The 25331-nt window shown below is 39.9% G+C and overlaps 1 protein-coding gene across 2 annotated transcripts; it reads left to right on the top strand.

Moving 5' to 3' along the window:
- The first annotated feature begins 81 nt into the window (after positions 1–81).
- LOC130552894 (zinc finger protein 260-like) lies at positions 82–23088 on the top strand. 2 transcript variants are annotated; one of them, XM_057331571.1, is made up of 4 exons: positions 82–614; positions 6392–6550; positions 6664–6985; positions 20731–23088. In XM_057331571.1, the coding sequence occupies exons 1-4, from the start codon at positions 279–281 to the stop codon at positions 21738–21740; spliced, it is 1827 nt and encodes a 608-aa protein (XP_057187554.1). In that variant the 5' UTR covers positions 82–278; the 3' UTR covers positions 21741–23088. The 2 variants fall into 2 exon arrangements, with proteins under 2 accessions (XP_057187554.1, XP_057187553.1); XM_057331570.1 differs by lacking the exon at positions 20731–23088 and adding an exon at positions 13606–16028 and having other exon boundaries at positions 87–614.
- Positions 23089–25331: the final 2243 nt, after the last annotated feature.

Genomic DNA, 25331 nt, shown 5'->3' on the forward strand with positions numbered 1-25331 from the left:
GGTTCTGTGGTCCTTTAACGTCCAGTGCGATTACATACTTTTACACACTGCCATGTGTCTCCAGTCCAGCAGGAGTCGCTGTGCAGCTCTTCAGTCCGCCGATAAACCCACTAAAGGAAGAAAGAAAGGACTCGTGTGACGTGTTTATAATTCAAGTGTCTTTTAAGATGATTTTTTTCTATTTATTTCATATCTTGGGTGCCAGTTTCTCTTAAAACCAAAAGGCCATTTTCTCCATTTCCACGGAGTTCGGTCAGGAACAACAACATTCGATCAGCATGAATGCATTTGAGCGTCGCGTTGCCGCGCTCGTGCAAATATATCCGCACCTCTACGATCGCGCGCGTCGAGAGTTTACAGATCCGGAGAAGGGTTTTAATTCATGGAAGGAAATCGCAGCCAAGCTCGGTGTCGACGACCCGAAGATCTGCAAAGCGTCGTGGAAAAACGCCCGAGACAAGTTTTGCAGTGCAATGAAAAAAGAGAAGGCAGAGAGAGGAGATGGAGCGTCGAGTAACGTTACCAAGGTGCCCAAGCGGTTTTTCGAGATGTCCTGGCTCAGACCTTTTATTCAGCACCGACCGACTCAATCTAACCCACCATCTACTCAAAAGGTGACTTAAACTAAACACTATTTCGGTTGTAATACGACTTTGCTGCAAGTTTGTTTTGAACATACGTTGTTTGTAAATATCAGAAACGGACCGCAGTCAAGTAACGTTAAGTCATAACCTAGTAGTTATACCATGGTCTGTTTGAAAACTTGATTCTGATTGGCTGGAAGGTGTGCATTAAAACCGTTTATGCACGGGTAGTTCCAGTCATTTTGATCAATGTTTGAAATTAACTGACGAAAATAACTCATTTTCACCCGTCTGATCAAAGATTACACTGCAAACAACACCTTTAAGTTGGCAAATGACCATGGTATAAGTGGGATCCACGGATTCAGGCCCGGTGTTGTGTAATATTCAGTTTCCGTGAAAAACTGTTGCAGGGGGCGGGGTCAGTGTGAATATTCATAGCGTCCCGTGGTGGGCGTGGCCTTTTGAACTACGAACAAGCGAATGGAATAGTGTTATCTTCGGTTCTTCAGCTCTTTTTTGATGAATTATTTCCTTAAGGTAATACAGCCGAATGGTCATATGCCCCGTTTAGATGTATGTTATTCACATAATAGGCATTGTTTTTCATGTGCTTTTATAAAAACGCTTTCTCATGGCCATATGGCAATGTTTTTGCTGTGTAAGTGTAACCTGCCTGCCTGCTTGCTGTGTTTTTTTTTTTGTTGCTGCAGCGTAACTTTCACAACTTTTCGTAACTTTCATTGACTGCAATAAAACTCAGATGTCGTTAGATGCATGTAGCCTACAGATAAAGATTTGTTTCATGTTCTCTGGTGTTATTTTGTCACGTATTTTGTTAAGAGCCTTACCAGGGCTCTAGACTAACTTTTTACGCCTAACTGTTTTTCTTAGGTGCACCAGCACAAAAAAGTTAGGTACACCCAAATTTTCGACCGCATCGCATTTAACACCGCAGTTTTACCAGTTCACTTTTTTTTAAATCGCTGTCCATAAAGGCAAAATTGACTTGTAAATGATTAACTAACAATCTGGTCAACATCAAGTTCTTTATTTGAAGCACAATTCTACAAGAAAGGTCACTTACTGAAGAAGTGTTGGTGCTTAAAGTGCTTCAGTGAACTGAAATATAAACTTAAAACATCTCAAGATAAATGGACCAGGGCTTGACATAACCTGGGAGGTTGATGGCTCCATGTCAGAGCATTGCTTATGATTTTTGGACCGATCAGGCCTTAACTTAACATTATTCACAAAACAGTTGTGAATCGTTCTTTTCATCTTCTCTCATCATCCACTCTGTTTAACTGATGGGCCTATAGGCGCCTCCCCACTCTGTTTAACTGACGGGCCTATAGGCGCCTCCCCTCTCTGTTTAACTGACGGGCCTATAGGCTCCTCCCCTCTCTGTTTAACTGACGGGCCTATAGGCTCCTCCCCTCTCTGTCTGACTGCAGCACACGCATTTTCACACGTACACACCAGAGGTTGCGCTAGACTTTTTTATTGTCCGTCATTTTGACTGACAGGCTCGTAAAAAATCCGTCATAATCTATTATTACCCGTCACTATGGTGCAAGGTGGCGTTAGGTGGTAATTAGTATGTTCGTGACATCATCACGCTGTTCTTGCGTCTCGGAACTTGTTGTATTTTAATACAACTGAATGCCCAATAAAGCCGTTGTTGTTTATATTCATCTATATATTTAATGTTTTAATGTTTATGCTCATATGTGATTCGATCTGGGAAAACCCAACACATGTTTTTGATACCATATTCAAGCCCTTTCCCAATCAGTTTTATTTTGCTCATAACCTCGGGTATGTAACAACAGTTATGGCTGAGGTCGGCTGAAGGATTTACAGGAACGGAATTTGGAGGAAAACGGGTTTAAAGTTAAGAGATGAAAATAAAAGCACAACAGTCCAGTATCACAAGTAAAAGTCTCTTTAGAGTAGTAAAAGACTTACTCTAATAACAATTTAATAAAAAAAGATTTCGTAGTGTTGAAGTCTATAAAAATACTGTACAAAACCGTTTGAATAAAAGGAAAGTAAGTAAAATGGTGCGGGCACACTTAAAGAACGAGAGCTCTGCCGTTATCACTACACACAAGGAAACTAGCAAACATTACGGACAACAACTAATAAGCAGTGAAGCAAGTTTTACGTTGTTTATCATGTGCATAGTGTCTGGACTCATAATCATCCCTTGTATGTTTTGTGATCGGATAACTCCCGGTGCTGCAGACGGGGAGCTCTGTCATCTCACGGAAACATTGTATAAAACACTTTGCATGCCGTAGTTTACACAGGACTGGCGGGAAATGTGCATTGATGCTCCTTCATTCTTCATGTTATGTGGTTTACTTTGATAAACCAGCGCGACATCCGACAGGTTTCTCAGATCGCATCACACATGTCTAGTCAGTAACAATGACAGGTGAAAACACGCACGTCCCTTTGTGAGCACATCACGCTCTAATGAAGGCAAACGGGGAGTTACAAATTGCCCTCATTGTAATCCGTCAAAATGACGGACGGACGGCCTTCAGATTTTTCCGTCACTGGTAAAAAAAAAGAGAATTTTTGGTTAACGCGACCTCTGGTACACACACGTACAGGAAAATCTGGACCACGGCCAATCAGAGGGGGTCCGCCCTTCACTATCTCTGATTGGTTTAGATCACGATATGGGCCTAATGTGTGTGTCTGTTGTTGAATCACAGGGAGACTTTCAGAGTCGCGGAGACTTTTTTCTCCCTCAAACGGCTGGTCGCACCTCAGATTTTCTTAGTCGCACCATTGAGAAATAAGGTCGCATGTGCAACCAAATACTCTCGAGCCCTGCTTACAGCAATTCAAAAGAACAATGAGCAGCTGAGAGGTGTTGTTTATGTGTTTTCCTGAGAGCTAGAAGGCAATTTAGGAGAAGAGAGACCAAAAGACAAAAAAGGACATTTTAAATGTAGTGCCCATTTGACTTAATTATACGCATACACAAAAGAGTCAACGTTTCACATTTTATTAATGCATGAATGAATGATCCAACAATGCACATTGTAGGCGTTACCAGCATGCATGTTCTCTCTAGATGCACAAACACAAGATATAACAAAGTAAACAAATAAAAACTTGGATGTATGTTTTGTTTAAAAACAGCTTTTGCAAGAAACTGCTGCACACATCCTAAGTTCATGTTTTCTGTATGATTAGAAATATGTTTACACAAATGTACAAACATACAGTATGTACACAAGTATGTTTAAAGCAAGTTGAAAAATACAAAAATGTCAAAGGGGTTATAACAATGATTAAAACAACAACAGTCCAAACTTAAGGAAAAATCAAATATAATTGGGTTTGGCAATCTGTTCCCTGGCCTGCCCATCATTCCTTTACACTGAAGGAAACATATATTTAAACATTTAAATAAGTAATTACAAATTTTCTTATTAACATGTTTCTATATGATTCTGTTAAGCAACATAAATGAGCTATGGTGTTGAGTTGGGTAATATTACATAGTTATAAACAACAGCCTCTGATAAATAACCCTGCCAATCAACCAAACAGTTTGGTGGCTGGATTATCTAAAAATTCATAAACTTCAGACAATTACTCTGTCTGCCCTTCTACCTTACCTTGGGATGCCCATATAATCCCCAGCTCCAGCTGGATAATAACCTCTCATGGAATCAGGAGAGATTAAGCCCATCCCGAGGATACCTGTGACTGACAGATGCACAAGTTCTGGATGTGCACTGAATGTACGCCATTTAATTCTATCCTGTTGTTTTTCTTCATGTAAAGCTGCTTTTAAACTTTGCAACATTGTAATGCGCTTTATAAATAAATTAGAATAGAATGGAATTTTTTGTATTGTCTATGCATTCTGGTAACACATACAATGTGTAATGCATTGTTGCATGTATTTATGAATGAATAAAAAACATGAAACGTTTACTCTGTGTGTGTGCGTGCGTGCTAGAAGCAAAGCCTTTTAATGGGCAATATATAAACAATTATAAACAACACCTCAAGGCTCTTGACATCAATGCTGTTGACAAAAAACTTGACAAAATAACACCAGAGAACATGAAACAAACCTTTATTTATAAATGCATCTAACGACATCTGAGTTTTATTGCAGTCAATGATAGTTATGAAAAGTTGTGAAAGTTATGATGCAGCAACAAAACACACACACAGCAAGCTGACGCAGTTTACAGCTTGAAAATTAACGACAAAACAACAACACATGTGTTCGTGAACATATACTGTAGTATCATCCACGTAAGCTACACAGCAAAAATGGCCATGAGAAAGCGTTTTTATAAAAGCACATGCAAAATGATAAGCATTTTAGTCTTTTATGTGAATAACACAAACAGTTGTACATCTAAATGGGGCATTCGACCATTCGGTTGTATTACCTTAACGAACTAATCAAAAAAGAGCTGAAGAACAGACGACAACACTATTCCATTTGCTTGTTCGTAGTTCAAAAGGCCACACCCACCGCAGAACAAACTATGAATATTCACACTAACCCCGCCCACTGCAACAGTTTTTCACGGAAACTGAATATTACACAACACTGGTTCTATGAGGGTGCTTGAGGGTGAAACCAAAGGAAAAGCACCCTCAGATGAAATGATTAATAGCGTATTATTAATAATGTAAACTACAATTAGCCAATAAAAGCATATGTACACATAAAGAACTTAGTTAATTAATACATAAACGCAACCTTTCAAATAAAACTCCTAATGTCATTATGTCTGTATTCTTATAATGGTGTTTTATTTGATTCATGTCTTCAGCGAGCGTGAAGCGCATGTGAGCCTGTCTCTTTAATGCTTCACTGCCTGTTTGTAGCGTTCCACTCTGGAAGTCAACTCTGCTAGCTGACTGGTAAAAAATAAAAACGTTTATCGTCCATGTTGTTCTAAAACAATGTAATTATGGACATCAGAAATTGGCTAAATATAAAGCCCAAACAAACAAGATGTTCGTCAAATCCCAGCGAGTGATCTAGGTGATGAAGAGCCTTACATGTGGCATGCTTACAGAAATACCCCAATCGTCCATTTATAGCAGCTGTGGCCGCTATAAATTATAAATTCATTATAAATTCATTTAGCGCTTCAATTTGTATTTCTCTTCTGTTGAGGTGCTGTTATACACCCATTGTTTACATGGTTTTAAATTAAACGATTTTTGTTAAATCCCATCCCTAAAGAAAATTACTTTTTTGGTGTATTGAATACTTACTGCAAAACCATGGTTTTACTAAAGTAACCATCGTTTAACTATGGCTTTTAAAATACATGGTTTTCGTGGTTAATTTTCGTAAAGGGAGGTGATCTGTTTCTTGGTAATGTGCCATTGTTTACATTTTTTTATGAATTTGACAGATTTTGTTCTTATTACTAAATCTAGGTGACATATATATATATATATATATGGATAATACCATGTTTGGTTTGGTGGTAATATTTTTAGTTTTATTTCCTGTTTATGATTAAAGGCTATTTACAACAAAATATATTTAGATATTAGTGAGCACCCTCACTATTTTCAAAAGCACCCTCAGTGATTTGGTTCTGGAACCGGGCCTGGGATTATCCCTTACATATATATAAAGTAAAGAAAGAACATAGATAATCCGCTAAAGTAATATGTCAGGCAGTGAGATAAAGCGGAATGACCATTAATGTTTAAATGATGCTAGCGCGTGGTTTTGTCCTCTAGCAAAGAAACCGTGTAAACAGAGTGTTGTGTGTGTGTGTTTGTGTGTTTAGGTGTTGAGGATGACGTCACAGACGTGCTGTAAATCAGTGGGAACTGATCTGTCCATGCTGGATATTGATGATTTCATCACAGAAATCTGTCAGCTGAAGAAAGAGGTGGCGTTACTGGAGGAAAAGCTGAGGACAAGAGGAGATGAACTCAACACTGAGGTTTGGACACATTCAACATCATTTACTGCTTTTAATGTTTGTATTTTAATACTGTTTTTAATCTCACTGTCATAGTTTATAGCTTTATCTAAATATATTTCCTCTCTGAACAGAAGTCCAGACACACACAGGACTCGGAGCTCAGCCTCACTTTACTCTGTTATACTGACACAAACCCCACAGACGCTCAGGACACTGTGTGTGACAGTAATCACACCTTGAATCAGGATGAATCTACTGATCAAACCTCCACAGAGTCTCTGGATTCTGTCTGTAACGCTGGAGAACAGCAGATCCTGAACACCAGACCACTCAACATGTGTTCTGTCACACTGATGGACTGCAGGAAACTCATGGAGATCAAAACAGAACCCACAGTGAAGGAAGAACAGACTGATGAAGACGAGAAACATGATGATGATTTTGTGCCTTCAGGTATGTTTCATTATTTAATGTTGTTGCATAAATGTGTATATTCAGTAAAAAACTAGAAATGTATAGAGTACTGAGATCTGCATTAGAGGTCGACTGATATTGGATTTTGCTGATAACTAAAGGGGGATTTTTACTTCTGTGTCAAAACCTACGCCGTAGGCAACACGCCGGTTTTTGTTTCTACTTGTGCGTCGTTGTCCGTGTCAACAGGCAATGGCCACTAGGCGTCAGTGTCGACAGGCGTGTTGCTTGTGTAACCAAGACGTGAGCCGAAGAAGAAGCTGTTCGTTGTGTACGCTGTCTGAAGCATTTAGCAGTGATAGCGGCAAGTAAACAGTTTTATTAAATACAGAAAAACACCTGATTTATTTGGATAATTCATTCGGAAATGCGTTTGAGTAAACCCGACGCTATCGCAGAGTTTTTTGACCTGAAGGGAAGGGGTTCGAGCAGAGCAATCACAGCGCTTGCGGTCCACTTCGCATGGACGCACTGTTAAATTTTTTGAGTGATGCGTCAGGTCCCACGCAGAAGTGAAAATCCCCCTTTAGGTGGGCAAAGCCTGCTGATAATGATTAATTACCGATTGTTTTTTTTAATAGATTCTGAATCGAAACAACATGAAGTAAAATAGCAATCAAGTTTATTACAACAATAAACAGTATTGCCTGAACCTTGAAACTGTATTTTACTTTTAAATAAAACGCCTACGTTAAAGGAGTCATATTGCACAGCTGAAACGAATATTATGGTTTGTTTTAGATGTAACGCAATGTGTATACACCATTTAAAGTTTAAAAAACGCTGTATTTTCCACATACCGTACATGTTTGTATCTCCTCTTTGCTCCGCCTCTCTGAAACGTGCTGATTTTTAACAAAGCTCATGGCTCTGAAAAGCGAGGTGTGCTGTGATTGGCCAGTTCACCAGTGTGTAGTGATTGGTGGAATACTGCAAGCGTGTGAGGGAAATGTAACGCCTCTGACCATATTTGGAACATCAGGTTCCTCTTCAATTGTACTGACAGACGATACAATGAGATTTACAATTACGCCACCTTAACTACGAGTAGATTTGGGCGGTCTTAGTCAAATCATGTGACGAAGTTACGTAGATTCGCTGGGGTGTGGTTACACGAGGTGTTTCAGTCAGGTCTGGGTGAGCATTCGCTTTTACATAGAATGACTCTTTTGTTCCCACACTTTCATTTCTGCAATTTTACACGTCTAATACATGCATGAGCGACTTATAACACACCAAAGACACAGAAAAACACGTACTCACGCCATATGACCCCTTTAATAATCATTAAACTTCAGTGTAGAGTTTAAAGAAAAATGATAAGTAGGTGGCACCAAATTAATGACATCTGATGGATTACAGTATTACAATACTGTTTTTACTAAGATGTAGCCTTGGTGGGTATAGTCTTACTTATAAAAAGTAAAAATGTTGTTCTTTAAAAGCTGCATTGCTGGCCATAAATGAGTGCATGATATCAATGGCGTCTGCTTCTATGTGCAGCGAAGTCTGGAATTACTGTCATCATAATGATCAACACAAGAATACAAAGCGCTTTACCAAACTTGGTCTCTTAGCAATATTTAGAAGTCTGTCCGCAGACTGTCACAGCTCATTTCTTTGCAAGCAGACTTTTACCCGAGCACGTAGATATGCTGGCTCTGTTAAACATGTTGTCATATTTACTTAATTGATTTAGCATGTAAAATATAAACATGACATCTGTGATTTTTGGTGTTGCACTGTATTGTCATGTTTATATGCTTATATTCTTCACATAAAAATAAATGTCATTAACATTTTAGGCAATTGTTTTCTGTTGCGGAGGGTATGCTTGTGCTAGGCATGTATTAATTAATCAATTTGTTTAAAAACCAAAAAGCAAAAATTTGACACATACTTAACCTTTAAAGGTCCAGTGTGTAATTTTTTGGAGGATCTATTGACAGAAATGCAATACAATACACATACCGATGTCTTCAGAGGTGTATGAAGAGCTTACACGATGAAGCGTTATGTTTTTATTACCTTAGAATGAGCGACATACACTATCTACACACACCGCGGGTCCCCTTGCGTATAATTCGCCATGTTCTTTCAGCCATCGCAGTGTTTCGAACGGGAGGGGTGAGCGGTTGGTTGCAATTCACAACCTTGACGCTAGATTTTACTGACTGGACCTTTAAGGCCATTGCACATTGAGTCTGAAATTTGCTTCCGAAATGTCCACACGTTAAAAATAAATACGACCTCACATTGCGTCTAGGGCTGGGCGATATTGACCAAAATTCATATCTCTATATTTTTTTGATGAATGGCGATATCTGATATGTATATCGATATTTTCTACAAAGTGGATTAAATGTTTACTAGCAAGTCAAAGCCTCATGTGAGATGTCACATTCACCTTTATTAAAATGGCTTGTGATAAGAAATTCAATGACAGGGTTTTTTTCCCTATTTGAAAACATACAGCTGCACACCACTTGTTTAAAACATGTAAATTGTAAACAAAAATTATAATAACTTTTTTTTCGCGGGTAAAAGAAGCTTCCAACGTAGTCTCACGTAGCCAGACCTAATCACCGCTTTCTTTGGCCAAGGCCCGCCCAAGAGGCCATATGACTGACAGTAAAGCAGCCAATCACGTTTCGTTTTATGCCGCGTCATCTTTTGAAATAACCATTTTATGGCATTCTTTACAGATCGCTTGTTGTTGCTGCTCATCAGATCTTTTCAATCCGAACCATTTCCAAATAACTGAACCATCGTTTTTCTTTTTACAAATCAGATCATCTTCTGCTGTGTGGACTGGCACTGCGGCTTCCTCCTTGTCATAAGCAAACTTGTAGAGCGGGCGTGCGGGGTCCGTCTGGTTCGCGCGCAGAGCGAGAGTGCTCTGCTCAGTCTGCGCATGGGCACTGCGCATGTCAGACACCACAGAGCCGCTTCAAGTCGAACACACCCCATATCGATTTTAACGATATTGTCTAATCCCGCATTGCGTTGAAAAAATATATCGATATATCTTAAAAATCGATATATCGCCCAGCCCTAATTGTGTCAATCACATTTACACACTGCCTCCGATAGTATCGTCCGTCTTTAAAGAATTCGGACAGGGTTCGATTTTCTGCGTTTTTCACATCCGTAGCAAGTATTTTGAGAGGCGTTTTGACAATTCAGAGACACCGTACAAACAAGCGGCAAATACAAAAAACGCATACGAAAAATTTCAGACTGTATGTGCAAAGACCTTTAATGTTCACCACCGTTTTCCTCCTGAAATGCGCTGTTTTGTTCCTTGTTCCATGAAGCCCCTCCCTCCGACATACGTAATGCAGTCAAATGGGTTAGATGACCCAGTGTACTGTGATTTGCTAACTGCCTTGTGCGTGTTGTCTGGAAACATCACGCCCCTTACCATAACGGGTACTTGCATGTGCTCCGCTGTATTCTAACACTACAAACAGTATCAATGGCATCAGTTTCATCTCATCAGTTCAACACACGAATCCATCAGAACCTAGCCATTCTAAACGTAATGGAGGCCTGCAAGTGTGTGAAAGTGTGCATGCGTAAACGTCAATCCTTGTTAGAGTTCGCAATCACAGTTTTTTTCCTGCTATGCCGATGCCACATGTCTCTACTACTGAGGCGAGGGATGGAACACGGAACGGTTCTGCGTTACACAAACAGTAATAACAGTAGCATCAGTTCAGGCCTGAGTTGGATAATAAAACAAGCAGATTGACCAGGAGACATTTGCAAGCAGGACTTGAAAGGACATAGAAGTGTTTCTGGAGGTACGTGAACACACACACACACACACACACACGCTATATCAGTGTATTACACAGAACAGCTTTCACAGCAGATGTTAAAGTCATGGATGGAATCGGTGACCGTTAGCTATCTTTTAGAATGCGTGTAGCTGAATCTTTACAGCAGTAAAAAGTAGGGGTGGGAATCACAGGGTACCTCACAATACGATACGGATCGCGATACCTATAATATCATTATACTACGATAATCGATTCGGCAATCGTTTGGCAATATTCTGTAATGATACATCACGGTATCTGACTATGAAAACAAAACGCCAATGAAAAGGTTAAGTGCAACATTTGTCTCTTTATTCAAGTCCAAAACACTTTTTTCAATAGGTGAATTAATAACATATTACCAACAAGAGTAACATTTCAAGTAAATCAAACATTTTATGCTTAAATTAAAAGCTTATCTAACATTTAACGCTTACATTTTTTTTTATCTAGGCACATTTCTAAATTAAACCGCCACTTATTTAAACCTGGCAACATCTTTGTGTTAACCAGTTTAAATATAATAAAACTTGTATTAAATCTAAGCACATTAACGTTCATTCACAAATATGCATGGAGCATATTTTATTTCTCAGACTAGTTTGTTCACATTTCCCTCATTTGCATGTTAAGCGCCACCCAGTGGAGCCATGATGTAATAAAGCTTGGAAATACATTTAGAGGGCCTCGTTTTATTAATGAATTAAAATATAGATATTTGCAGCAGCGTATCGATTCTCGTATAGCACGGAGAAGGACGACAATGCATCGCCATATCGATATGTGACGTTATTGAAATTATCGGACATCGTTACGTGTGGGTAGGGCTGTGCCGATAAACGGTATCATATCGAATCGCGATAGAATGTATTTCAAAAACGATGATAAGCTATTGGCATTTTGACTCGATATGGATTAATCTTACAGTCTAACAGAACGCAGAAATAAACGCAACAACAGTCAGTCAGCGTGCAGCTTTTATCATGCGCGTCAAAGTACAAAGTCCATTTCATACTGCACTTGGCAAAGAAAACTCGACATGAGGAGGAAAACATGACTGGAAGCAGAAACAAAGGTGAAACTAACTTTGAGTTGTCATCACGCGGTTTATCAAGTGTCTTATTTTTTTTCGCAATCGCCGGTTAAACAAAAAAAAATGTGAAGCGCAATTGCAAGCAAGTTACTTCGAAACTCAAGCACAAACGTTTTTATATCCATCGTTAACATATCTGCTAACATGAGCTGGTGCTTATGAAACAAACCAGCGCTGCCCTGTACAGATCAGAGATGTAATGAAGCGAGTTTGTGTGCACATTACTACTCGAGCAAGACATTATTGCAGCGTTATGTATGTGCGCAGGTGCTGAGCCAATAGCGTTCGAACGTACACAGTAACGGAGCCCTTTCATTGGTTGAATGTACTGAATGAACACTCCCTTTACTTAACGAGTCAATTGAGTCAAAATGAGACTGAATCAGAATCAGAATCAGAAGAGAGAAATAAATATCGTTATCGATCAATATAGAAAAAAACTATCGAGTTTACTTTTTTGCCATATCGCCCAGCCCTACCGGAAAAAGAGAGCTGTCGTTTGTTTCAGATCTTTAAAAAACGATTTCTATTAAAGAGAATATCTCCCTTCGCAGTGAACGTTTAACTTTGTAGTCTTTATACCCATTATAAACATAAATATACACATATTTTAAGTTCTAAAAATGGATTTGCAAAATAGGACCCCTTTAACATGCTTAAAAACTCTTGAAAATTGGCACAAGTGTCACAGTCGTCAGCCATTAGGACCCGGCAAAGGCTGGCACACGGGCGTGGTGCCACGTGTCTGTAGCGCCGCCTAGTATGTAAAAAAATATTGGTGCATAGATCACAAATACGTGAGCGCACACATACAAAACTTGGTAGGTATATAGTTCTCATTGACGCGAACAACTTTCGCACTGACACCCATTAGCTCCACCCAACAGGAAGTCAGCCACCATTTAAATACTCCTCCTAGCCAATTCATGCGGTTGCCACCAAAATTGGTGAATATGATGCCAAGGCATTGGAGATGGAAATTCCGAACAGATCTTTGATATCTCGAACAGTGTCGCCACGGCGAGGCAATACATTTATTATCTACTGCATACAGTAAGTGATTTTGATTCAACTTGAGCTTCATGTTAAGTCATGCGGTCTGATCACTTTGCTGTAGCTATGGTGAGTCCCGTGGTGTAGCGCCACCATCTGGCAACAAGTATGTCACTCACAACAGACTTTCAAATCGTCATGTTATATTTACTTTAAAACGGGAAACTTTTTATGCGTTTTGGCTGTTTATTTACATGGCAACGGCGTTTTGGGGAACTGAAAACGCAAACTTTTGAAAACGGATCTCAAAGTGCACGTTTTTGAAAACAGCGGCTATAAAGCGGATATAAAATAGTAAAAGATTTTCTGATATCTTAAATAGTGTTGCCATGGTAACGCGTCACACTTTAATACTATATTTGGTGTTTTTGAGGCTTTTGGTGTTTTTAGAATGCCGTCAAACTCAATAGGCATAGACGATGAACGATGTTGCCATGGTGATACAGCATATGGCAATAAAGGGATGGATCAGTAGTGCACTGAAGATGAGGTACGCTGCTTCTGCATCGCATGCGTACAACAAAACACACTGCACACAGAGTTCAAACCAGGCGTGACAGTTGTTTTCCTTTTCTGTTTGTGTGAATGCAAGTTGGAAGGGGTTATTAACGCTGTTGTGTTTGTTTCAGATGAGAGCGGTGATTCATGTTGTGATGGAGAAACGGCCTCGACATCAAAACATCGACTGACAGCACAAACTCTTTCCTGCATCACCTGTGGAAAGACATTCAGTTCACAGAGACGTTTAGAGACACATGAGAGAAAACACACAGAACAGAAACTCTTCACCTGCACCAGATGTGACATCAGCTTTCCTACCTTACAAGAGAAGAAACTTCATTCACAAGAGCACAGACACCAGAAACACTTTCACTGTCAGCCGTGTGGGAGGAACTTTCTCTACTCTAGTAGTCTGAAACGTCACATGAGGACACACGGTGACGTAAAGTCTTTCCACTGCAGTGAATGTGGCAAATGTTTCAGCCGCAAAACTAATCTTGTTCTTCATCAGAGAACTCACACAGGAGAAAAACCGTTCGAGTGTCCTCACTGTGGGTGGAGATTCAGCCATGGAGGCAATCTGAAGCAACACATGCGTTTACACACCAATGAGAAACCGTATGAGTGCAGTGAATGTGGTAAAACCTTCACACAGTCAAGTTCTCTAAAGTCCCACCGAAGAACACACGCTGGAGAGAAACTCTATCAGTGTTCACACTGTGATAAACGCTTCAATCACAAACATCAGCTCACATGTCATGAGAGAACTCACACTGGAGAGAAACCTTACCTCTGCTCTCACTGCGGAAAGAGATTTGCTCATCCAAGTTCTTTCAAAGATCATCTGAGAGTTCACACTGGAGAGAAACCTCATCACTGCAGTGTTTGTGGGAAGAGATTCAGTCGACGTGACATTTTAGTGACCCACCAGAGAACTCACACTGGAGAAAGACCTTACAAATGTTCTCAGTGTGACAAGACGTTTACTCAAAGAGTTCTCATGAGAATCCATCTGAGAGTTCACACTGGAGAGAAACCCACCACCGCTCCATCTGCGGCATGTTTAAAACCTCTGAAAAAGACCACAAATGATACAGATGGCAAAAACACCAGCCTCATGTTAGAACATCTGGAAAAGCCCACATGAAATTAGAATTTATAAGTCTTGTTTTCTCTTTACTGTGGTGTACTAACAGCGGCTCTTTATGTCTCTACATTCTTAGACCAATCAGATTTCTCTCTCAGATCAGTTGATGTGCTGTGAGGTTCTGATGGACTCCAGCAGATGTTAATACTGAACACATCATGGATTCACTTTGACTGGATCATTCATGACACTTTAATGACTCTGTTGTACATTTGGACTACATTTATGATTCTGTTCCTTTAGTCAGTGACATAAATCACATTCTTCATTAAATTGTGTATTAACTCTGGTGAATTGTCTGCTGTCCTTTGTCTTGTGAGGCATCCAGGGACACAAACTTGACCTTGTACAGTTTCAGAACAGACAAACTATGATGTATTTACTTGACGTTGGCTTGTCATTTGGTGTAAGATTAATTTGTCCAGAGTCAGAACGTGACGGAGAGCAAAAATGCGTGAAAGATGGTGACATTGAAAATAACCGGCTTAAATATTGGATTATTAGAATTCATTAATAGGACAACCATGATAGAAAATTGATGTATGAATCCTATTTTTTGTTATATTCCCTTATTTTTGTGGTCCAGGGTCACATTTCTTATCTTCGTCAGTATAGGGAGGCTCAGAGATGACGTATTTTTGTATGCAAAACCCGGAAGCAATATAGCAATTTAGGACTTGCGGTTCCATCGCTCCAAAGTCTATGGGTTTTTTAAAATATTTTATTATATTTATTATACTTTTTTTAATAAAACGTCCGAAATAAGGTCTGTGGTAGAGAAAACTTCTAAATATTTTCACGTTTTATTCTGGCATAAAACACACCAATTGTAACCTGCTTATGATTTTTAAAGCCTAATTGTGTCTTAAAAATGGCGGTTGCTAACAAGTGACTACTTCCTTTGGCGGGGACGTTAGACGTCATCGCGCATATAAAGCTCACAAATAATGCAACATGGGCACAAATCTCTTAAAACGTAGATGCAGATTCATTCACAGAGTAATTACTCACCAGGGAACACATTTTTAATCAAGTTTGAAAGAGTTGTCGGAGGCTTTGTGGTGTTGACGTTGATATCGAGCGACCTTAAATCGATATTTCAGTCAAAATTTCCCCATGTTTTACTCACCCTTAAGGCATCCTAACTTAATATGTCTTTCTTCTGGAAGAATACTGTAGTCAGAGTTATAATTACACATTATCGTTAATAGCCTTGTCAATATGGATATTTCTCTTAAACAAACGCATGGATTCGCTTCAGAATACCTTTGTTAAGACCACAGAGCCGTTCTTTGATTGATGGATGCACTTTTTGGAACTTCAAAAATGTGCCCACCATTCTACCGATTGAAGTAAAATGATACGTGGTATTATAACTCTGACTACAGAATTCTTCCAGAAGAAAGACATATTCAGTTAGGATACCTCAAGGATGAGTAAAACATGGGGAAACTTTGAATCTTGCCTGAAATATCCCTTTAAGTGCAGTTTGTTTATAGCATCGTGTTAGCTTTTTACCACTTGTATTTCGGCTTCAAAAGTAACAAATGCGGTGTTGATTTGTAAAGATTATCTTGATAGACAAAACATGTAAACATCATAAACCTTTGTTAATCACAGAGCTATTTTTTTGCGATCTTCCAAAAGTCTATTGGGAAAAATGCATAGGCCTTCAGTCGAGGAAACCAGCGCAGCGCTAACTTCCGGGTTAGCCTACAAAAATGCGTCGTCTCTGTGGTACTGGATTGTCGAACACAATCAAAGAGAAAGAAAGAAAGAAAGAAAGAAAGCAAGTTGCTGTAAAGGGGGTGATTTAATGGTGTTTCATGCATTCTGACTTATTTCAAATGTTAAACGTGCTGTCTTCTCATGCTTAACATGGTCAACGTGTCAAAAAACGAGTTGGACGTATGTTGTAGTATTTATTAGGGGTGTAACAAAACATCCATACGATGCATTGATGCCGCACGTAAAATATCGATATGAGCTAACTTTATTTTGACACTCTCTGTGTCCCCATTCCTCACGTAACGTTCATGTAAGTGTGTTTTTTAAGTGTGTTAGTTCAGATTTCGCTGTATTTATTTTGCTGTGGAGCGCTGTTGCACCAAAAAGTCTGACCACCACGGCTGCAGCTTCTTGGTGACGCACTGTTTCCCATTCATTCCTAATTTTTCTCACCAGTGCTGCTAAGTTAGCAACTCTTTCACTAGTTTTAGTGACTTGTGTTCAGTAGAGGACAAACTTAGCGTCTTTTTGGGTAAACCTTAGCTTTCATTCAGTGGGAAATTGTCGGCAGTACTACTACTGCCCCGCGAGCGCAAGGTCTCACTTTCCAGGAGCAGGGATCACCTCTCGGCGTCTAACTTACTACTCTGCAAAGGGAGAGGCCAAATTGTACAACGTTTAGCCAAAAAAGCGTAACAGCTAATGCCAAAGCCCTGGCTTCAGCGGAACGCAGGAAAGGGGTCCAGATATAGTTTTCCATCTCTATTTAATAAGAGTATCTCTGGAGAAGCATGTTGAGTATATAAATATGAAGCAGACAATATTTACTGTACACGAGAATAGCTTTATTGGGCAATATGCTGTATTAAAATATGCGTAGTTATGCGTGTTGCAACTTCAGACCCGCTTCTATGACGCCATCCAGCCCCACTGTTCTTATAAAATCCTAGCAGAAACACTATAGTTTATTGTTGTAAATGTCCCATTTGAACAGAGTGTGTGCAGTTTTCAAAGAGTTTAATTAAATGTTCATCTTATGTATTTTGGTTGCATTTGCGAGTTATTAAAATGTAATTGCTTGTGTAAACTAGGCAATATCAAAATATTGATTAAATTAATCGAATTGCAAACATTTCCGAGGTGACAGCAAATATCGAATCGCTGGCGGAGAATATTGATACGGCATTGTATCCTGATGAACTGTCTGATCAAGACGGTGATGAATCTGCCTACAGAAAGGAGGTTGCTCAGCTGGCTGCCTGGTGTAGTCAAAACAACCTAGAGCTGAATGCATTCAAGACAGTGGAGATGATAGTGGATTTCAGAAGGAACCCTCCATCACTTCCTCCCCTCACCATCCTGGACAGCACTGTGGATACTGTGGAGTCATTCAGGTTCCTGGGCTCCACCATCTCTCAGGACCTGAAGTGGGAGTCCCACATAGACTCCATTGTAAAGAAGGCCCAGCAGAGGTTATACTTCCTCCGTCAATTGAGGAAGTTCAACCTACCACAGGAGCTACTGACCCAGTTCTACTCAGTGGTCATCGAATCTGTTCTGTGCACTTCAATTACTGTTTGGTATGGCTCGGCCACCAAATCAGACCTACGAAGACTACAACGGACAGTTCGTAGTGCTGAGAAAATTATTGGTGCTCCTCTGCCCACACTTCAGGACCTGTACGATTCCAGAGTGAAAAACAGGGCAAGAAAAATCATCATTGACTCCACACACCCAGCACACAAACTCTTTGATCTGCTGCCCTCTGGCCGGCGCTTTAGAGCACCAAACACCAGGACTTCCAGACACAGAAGCAGCTTCTTCCCCCAGGCAATCTCCCTCCTAAACAGATAACTGCTCCTTAAGAGCAATATTCCACTTCCACTACTCCTATAGTGTGCACTACTGTGCCTTATTATATCTACATCTTATGTATACATGTATATAACACTACCTCTACTTACTAAATTATCCATTTGCACAAGTGTACATACAATCTGTTAATATGTTTATTCTACTATATACTACCCTGTACAATGTCTCTTATATGTTATTATCCCCCATTTTCTGTAAAATAGTCTTTATTTTATATATGCACAATTTAGAATCTTTTAGACTGTAAATCGTATTATATTGTATTGTCATTGTGTTGAATGTCTGTACTAGAAGCTTCCAACACCAAAGAAAATTCCTTGTGTGTGCAAGCACACTTGGCAATAAAGCTCTTCTGATTCTGATTCTGATTTACACCCCTAGTATTTACCGTATCTCACAGCAGTGAGTACACCCCTCACATTTGAGTAAATATTTTATAATATCTTTTCATGTGACAACACTGAAGAAATGACACTTTGCTACAATGTAAAGTAGTGAGTGTACAGCTTGTATAACAGTGTAAATGTGCTGTCCCCTCAAAATACCTCAACACACAGCCATTCATGTCTAAACCGCTGGCAACAAAAGTGAGTACACCCCTAGTGAAAATGTCCAAATTGGGCCCAAAGTGTCAATATTTTGTGTGTCCACAATTATCTTCCAGCACGGCCTTAACCCTCTTGGACATGGAGTTCACCAGAGCTTCACAGGTTGCCACTGGAGTCCTCTTTCACTCCTCCATGACGACATCACGGTGCTGGTGGATGTTAGAGACCTTGCACTCCTCCACCTTCCATTGAGGATGCCCCACAGATGCTCAATATGGTTTAGGTCTTCAACTTTACCCTCAGCTTCTTTAGCAAGGCAGTGGTCTTCTTGGAGGTGGGTTTGGGGTCGTTATCATGTTGGAATACTGCCCTGCGGCCCAGTCACCTTGTCTTTGTACTCCTCACCTGGTTGCCGCCACACACACTTGACACCATCTGAACCAAATAAGTTAATCTTGGTCTCATCAGACCACAGGACATGGTTCCAGTAATCCATGTCCTTAGTCTGCTTCTTGTGCATCATCTTTAGAAGAGGCTTCCTTCTGGGACGGCAGCCATGCAGACCAATTTGATGCAGTGTGCGGCGTATGGTCTGAGCCCTGACAGGCTGACCCCCCACCCCTTCAACCTCTGCAGCAATGCTGGCAGCACTCGTACGTCTATTTCCCAAAGACAACCTCTGGATATGACGCTGAGCACGTGCACTCAACGAGGCCTGTTCTGAGTGGACCTGTCCTGTTAAGCCGCTGTATGGTCTTGGCCACCGTGCTGCAGCTCAGTTTCAGGGTCTTGGCAATCTTCTTATAGCCTAGGCCATCTTTATGTAGAGCAACAACTCTTTTTTTCAGATCCTCAGAGTTCTTTGCCATGAGGTGCCATGTTGAACTTCCAGTGACCAGTATGAGAGAGTGAGAGCGATAACACCAAATTTAACACACCTGCTCCCCATTCACACCTGAGACCTTTTAACACTAACGAATCACATGACACCGGGAGGGAAAATGGCTAATTGGGCCAAGGGTGTACTCACTTTTGTTGCCAGTGGTTAAGAAATGAATGGCTATGTGTGTTACACTCACTACTTTACATGTAGCAAAGTGTCATTTCTTCAGTGTTGTCACATGAAAAGATATAATAAAATATTTACTAAAATGTGAGGGGTGTACTCACTTCTGTGAGATACTGTATGTGCTCGATACACTCGCCCAAGTTTCGTATAGGTTTCGGAAAGTTTTTTTCCAACATTAGTCCTTTATTGGGCAATTCTCCTGGAAAAGCGAAATAAATAGTCCGCCCACGCGTCAACTGACGAGCGATAGGAAGACCCGTCTACCATCAAGATCAGCTGCAGCTCGTTACTCTTGCGATACTGAAGTTTAGGTGTGTTTGTTTGTTCACTGCATTTCAGTGATGGATGTTATATAAACGGTGGATATAACGCTGGATTTGGAGATGGTTTGTAACTGATAGGTGGAGCGGTCCCAGTGCTAAAAGATGCTGGACATGAACCGCACGCGGTAAGTGAAACTGAATCATGTGTCTGTGTTTTGTTGGCAATGGGTGCGCACGTGCTTTAGTTCCGCCCCACCCATTCCCCCGCACGTATCAAATGTCTTCGGAAGTAATCGTAATATATGATTAACATGAGATATGCTGAAACTGTCTGAGATACGGCCGCTTTAAATATTTTTATGTGAAATACAATGTAATACTGTGTTTGGGGGCGGGGGTCCTGCACAGAAAGTAATGATCACATGACTATTGTTAAATCTGTGGCACACAGAAGCTGTGGATCAGTAGTGCACTGCAGATGAGGTACATGTGAAAACACAATTGTGTCTGCTGGTTCTGCACCACATACGTACAACAAACAGATTATCCGTTAATCCTCTTGTGTTCTGTGTTTACAGTTTTACAAGTTGAAAGAGATTTTAACGCTGTTGTGTTTGTTTCAGATGAGAGCGGTGATTCATGTTGTGATGGAGAAACGGCCTCTACATCAAAACAGCGACTGACAGCACAAACTCTTTCCTGCATCACCTGTGGAAAGACATTCAGTTCACAGAGACGTTTAGAGACACATGAGAGAAAACACACAGAACAGAAACTCTTCACCTGCACCAGATGTGACATCAGCTTTCCTACCTTACAAGAGAAGAGACGTCATTCAAACATTCACAGTGTGCTTCAGTGTGAGGTGTGTGAGAAGATTTTTTTCTGCTCTTCTCATCTGAACGCTCACATGAGGACACACACTGGAGAAAAACCTTTCCACTGCAGTCAATGTGACAAATGTTTCAGCAGCAAAACATATCTTGTTATGCATAAGAGAATTCACACGGGAGAAAAAGTGTTCAAGTGTCCTCACTGTGAAAAGAGATTTTATACTCCATCCAATCTGAGGAAACATGTGCGTGTCCACACCAATGAGAGACCGTATCAGTGCAGTGAATGTGGAAAAACCTTCACACAGTCAAGTTCTCTAAAGTCCCACCGAAGAACACACGCTGGAGAGAAACTCTATCAGTGTTCACACTGTGATAAACGCTTCAATCACAAATTTCAGCTCACATGTCATGAGAGAATTCACACTGGAGAGAAACCTTACCTCTGCTCTCACTGTGGAAAGAGATTTGCTCATCCAAGTTCTTTCAAAGATCATCTGAGAGTTCACACTGGAGAGAAACCTCATCACTGCAGTGTTTGTGGGAAGAGTTTCAGTCGACTTGACATTTTATTGACCCACCTGAGAACTCACACTGGAGAAAGACCTTACAAATGTTCTCAGTGTGACAAGACGTTTACTCAAAGAGTTCTCTTGAGAATCCATCTGAGAGTTCATACTGGAGAGAAACCCACCACCGCTCCATCTGCGGCATGTTTAAAACCTCTGAAAAAGACCACAAATGATACAGATGGCAAAAACACCAGCCTCATGTTAGAACATCTGGAAAAGCCCACATGAAATTAGAATTTATAAGTCTTGTTTTCTCTTTACTGTGGTGTACTAACAGCGGCTCTTTATGTCTCTACATTCTTAGACCAATCAGATTTCTCTTTCAGATCAGTTGATGTGCTGTGAGGTTCTGATGGACTCCAGCAGATGTTAATACTGAACACATCATGGATTCACTTTGACTGGATCATTCATGACACTTTAATGACTCTGTTGTACATTTGGACTACATTTATGATTCTGTTCCTTTAGTCAGTGACATAAATCACATTCTTCATTAAATTGTGTATTAACTCTGGTGAATTGTCTGCTGTCCTTTGTCTTGTGAGGCATCCAGGGACACAAACTTGACCTTGTACAGTTTCAGAACAGACAAACTATGATGTATTTACTTGACGTTGGCTTGTCATTTGGTGTAAGATTAATTTGTCCAGAGTCAGAACGTGACGGAGAGCAAAAATGCGTGAAAGATGGCGACATTGAAAATAACCGGCTTAAATATTGGATTATTAGAATTCATTAATAGGACAACCATGATAGAAAAGCCTAAGAAAACTGCTGTATTATAGTTTGTGTGTAAATTATTACTGGGCAATTAGTATAATTGTATTATGTCTCAGTCAAATGCTTAGCAAATTGTCTCAGCATGTTGTTTTAATTAGCTCCAAGACCCGCCAAAGATCAGCATTTTCAAATCTCAAGGGAAATGACTCTTATTTTACTTTCTTTGTATGTACTGTTAAATTAGTAAAGTATGAAGGTTTTTAACGCACAGGTACATTTGTAACTTTATGTTTGTGAGTGGATGCAGCAAAATCGCGAATAAAAATGGCCAGAAACACACCTACCAACAACGCTCACTGCTGGAATTACCCACTCAAGTTTGGTGTCTATGTAAAGTTTAGAATTTCTGCTTTTGGGTTCATCTACTCGCCACAGTGTCTTAAAACAAACCTGTTTCTACTTAGCAACGGCCTGCTACAGCGCCTCTGGTGGACAACTTTAATGGCCATTTTCTCAATATAGATTTTTTTGCACCCTCAGATTCCAGATTTCAAATAGTTGTATTTCGGCCAAATACTATTCAGCTTTCAGATGATGTATACATCCTAATTTAAAACAATTGACCCTTATGACTGGTTTAGTGGTCCAGGGTCACATTTGTTATCTTCGTCAGTATTGCGTTGCGTCTTGTGTCTCCGGTCCAGCAGGAGGCGCTCTGCAGCTTTTTTGTCAACCGATAACCCACTAACGAAAGTATGTGATGTGTTTTAAGTTGAAATGGTTTTGTTTATTTTATATCATGGGTGCAAGTTGATAGTTTACCCGAAAATGAAAATTCTGTCATCATTTACTCACCTTCAAGTTGTTCCAACTGTGTATACATTTCTTTGTTCTGATGAACACAGAGAAAGATATTTGGAATAATGCTTATAACCAGACAGATCTCAACACCCATTGACTCCCATAGTAGGAAAAATACAATGGTAGTCAAAAGTGCCCCAGAACTGTTTGCTGTCCTACATTCTTCAAAATGTCTTCCTTTGTGTTCAACAGAACAAAAATGATCAAGTATTTTTTCCTACTGTGGGAGTCAATGGGTGTTGAGATCTGTCTGGTTATAAGCATTCTTCCAAATATCTTTCTCTGTGTTCATCAGAACAAAGACATGTATACACATTTGGAACAACTCGAAGGTGAGGAAATGATGACAGAATTTTCATTTTTTGGGTGAAGTGTCCCTTTAAAACCAAAAAATGGCTTTTCTCCATTTCCACAGAGTTCGGTCAGTAACAACAACAACAACAACATTCTATCAAAATGAATGCCAGTCAGATTGTTTTACCAGGCATGTGTACATTAATACTGCGTATTTTGTTGCGCTGTAAATCATCCTACCGGTTTATTTTATACTGCTTCTACAATCTGATTGTTAAATCATCCAACATATTTATTTAATACTGATAGGACAATTTGATAGGGTATTTTGCAAAGTAAATTATTCCTGCCTGTTTATTTTATACTGGGGGGATAATCTGATAGGTTCCCTGATAGCACACGTACATCTGTGAGACGTCTACTTGATGTTTGCATTTACATCTGAAAGACGTATTTATTTGATTGTTTGCTCATCTGCAATACGTCTCTGAGACGTCTCATGTAGACCTCTAGAAGACGTCTGTAAGATGTTTATGATTTAGAACGGATGTAAAACTGCTCTTTCTAAGATGTTTAGCAGATGTTTATACACAGCAGATGTTTTCCAGATCTTTAGCAGATATCTAACAGACGTACCTGTGCTGTCTGCGAAGGCATGTGTTCTTGTAATGTTTTTAAGTCTCATTTAGTTTTGCCAAACAGAAATGAATTACTTATAAAACAATACTCCAGTACAGATTTCCAAATTTATGTTCACTGCATTTTGTTTGCCCATAAAACATATATTTTACTCTGTTGTTACACGTCGACAATCAAAAATCGTACACGTTTTAAAGTAACATATAAGAATTAATGTTATACCATGGTCTGTTTGAAAACTTGATTCTGATTGGCTGGAAGGTGTGCATTAAAACCGTTTATGCACGGGTAGTTCCAGTTAGTTTGATCAATGTTTGAAATTAACTGAGAAAAATAACTGTCATTTTCACCCGTCTGATAACAGCATCAGCAACAGCTTTAACTTGGCAAATGACCATGCAATAAGCGGCATAATCCACGGCTAGCCATGCATTAAAGGATTTTAAAGGACCTGACTGTGGATGTAACTGAATGTGCGGCCATCTTGACCAGGTCTCCCTGGAAGAAGAGACTGTAAAGTCTCAATGGGATTTTCCTGGCTAAATAAAGGATAATAATAATAATAATGCACTTCGCAGAGGCAACCGTGGAGGTTCTTGACCTCCAAGGATTTTAAAGGGATACTTCACCCCAAAATGAAAATTCTGTCATCATTTACTCGCCCTCAGTTTTTTCCACACATTTGTAAATTTCTTTGTTCAGTTGAACACAAAGGATGATGTTTGGAAGAATGTCAGTAACCAAACAGATCTCATCCCCTATTTACTGCCATAGTAGGGAAAATAAGTACTATGGGAGTCAATGGCGGATGAGATCTGTTTGGTTACTGACATTCTTATGAAATACAATGTAATACTGTGTTTGGGGGCGGGGGTCCTGCACAGAAAGTAATGATCACATGACTATTGTTAAATCTGTGGCACACAGAAGCTGTGGATCAGTAGTGCACTGCAGATGAGGTACATGTGAAAACACAATTGTGTCTGCTGGTTCTGCACCACATACGTACAACAAACAGATTATCCGTTAATCCTCTTGTGTTCTGTGTTTACAGTTTTACAAGTTGAAAGAGATTTGAACGCTGTTGTGTTTGTTTCAGATGAGAGCGGTGATTCATGTTGTGATGGAGAAACGGCCTCTACATCAAAACAGCGACTGACAGCACAAACTCTTTCCTGCATCACCTGTGGAAAGACATTCAGTTCACAGAGACGTTTAGAGACACATGAGAGAAAACACACAGAACAGAAACTCTTCACCTGCACCAGATGTGACATCAGCTTTCCTACCTTACAAGAGAAG

This window comes from Triplophysa rosa, linkage group LG4, assembly GCF_024868665.1.
Source record: "Triplophysa rosa linkage group LG4, Trosa_1v2, whole genome shotgun sequence".
NCBI lineage: Eukaryota > Metazoa > Chordata > Actinopteri > Cypriniformes > Nemacheilidae > Triplophysa > Triplophysa rosa.

Coding starts and splice junctions, on each gene's coding strand:
- LOC130552894 (XM_057331570.1), top strand. CDS start 279: ATGAATGCATTTGAGCGTCGCGTTGCCGCGCTCGTGCAAATATATCCG. Junction 615..6,391: donor ACCCACCATCTACTCAAAAG/GTGACTTAAACT, acceptor TTGTGTGTTTAG/GTGTTGAGGATGACGTCACA. Junction 6,986..13,605: donor TGATGATTTTGTGCCTTCAG/GTATGTTTCATT, acceptor TGTTTGTTTCAG/ATGAGAGCGGTGATTCATGT.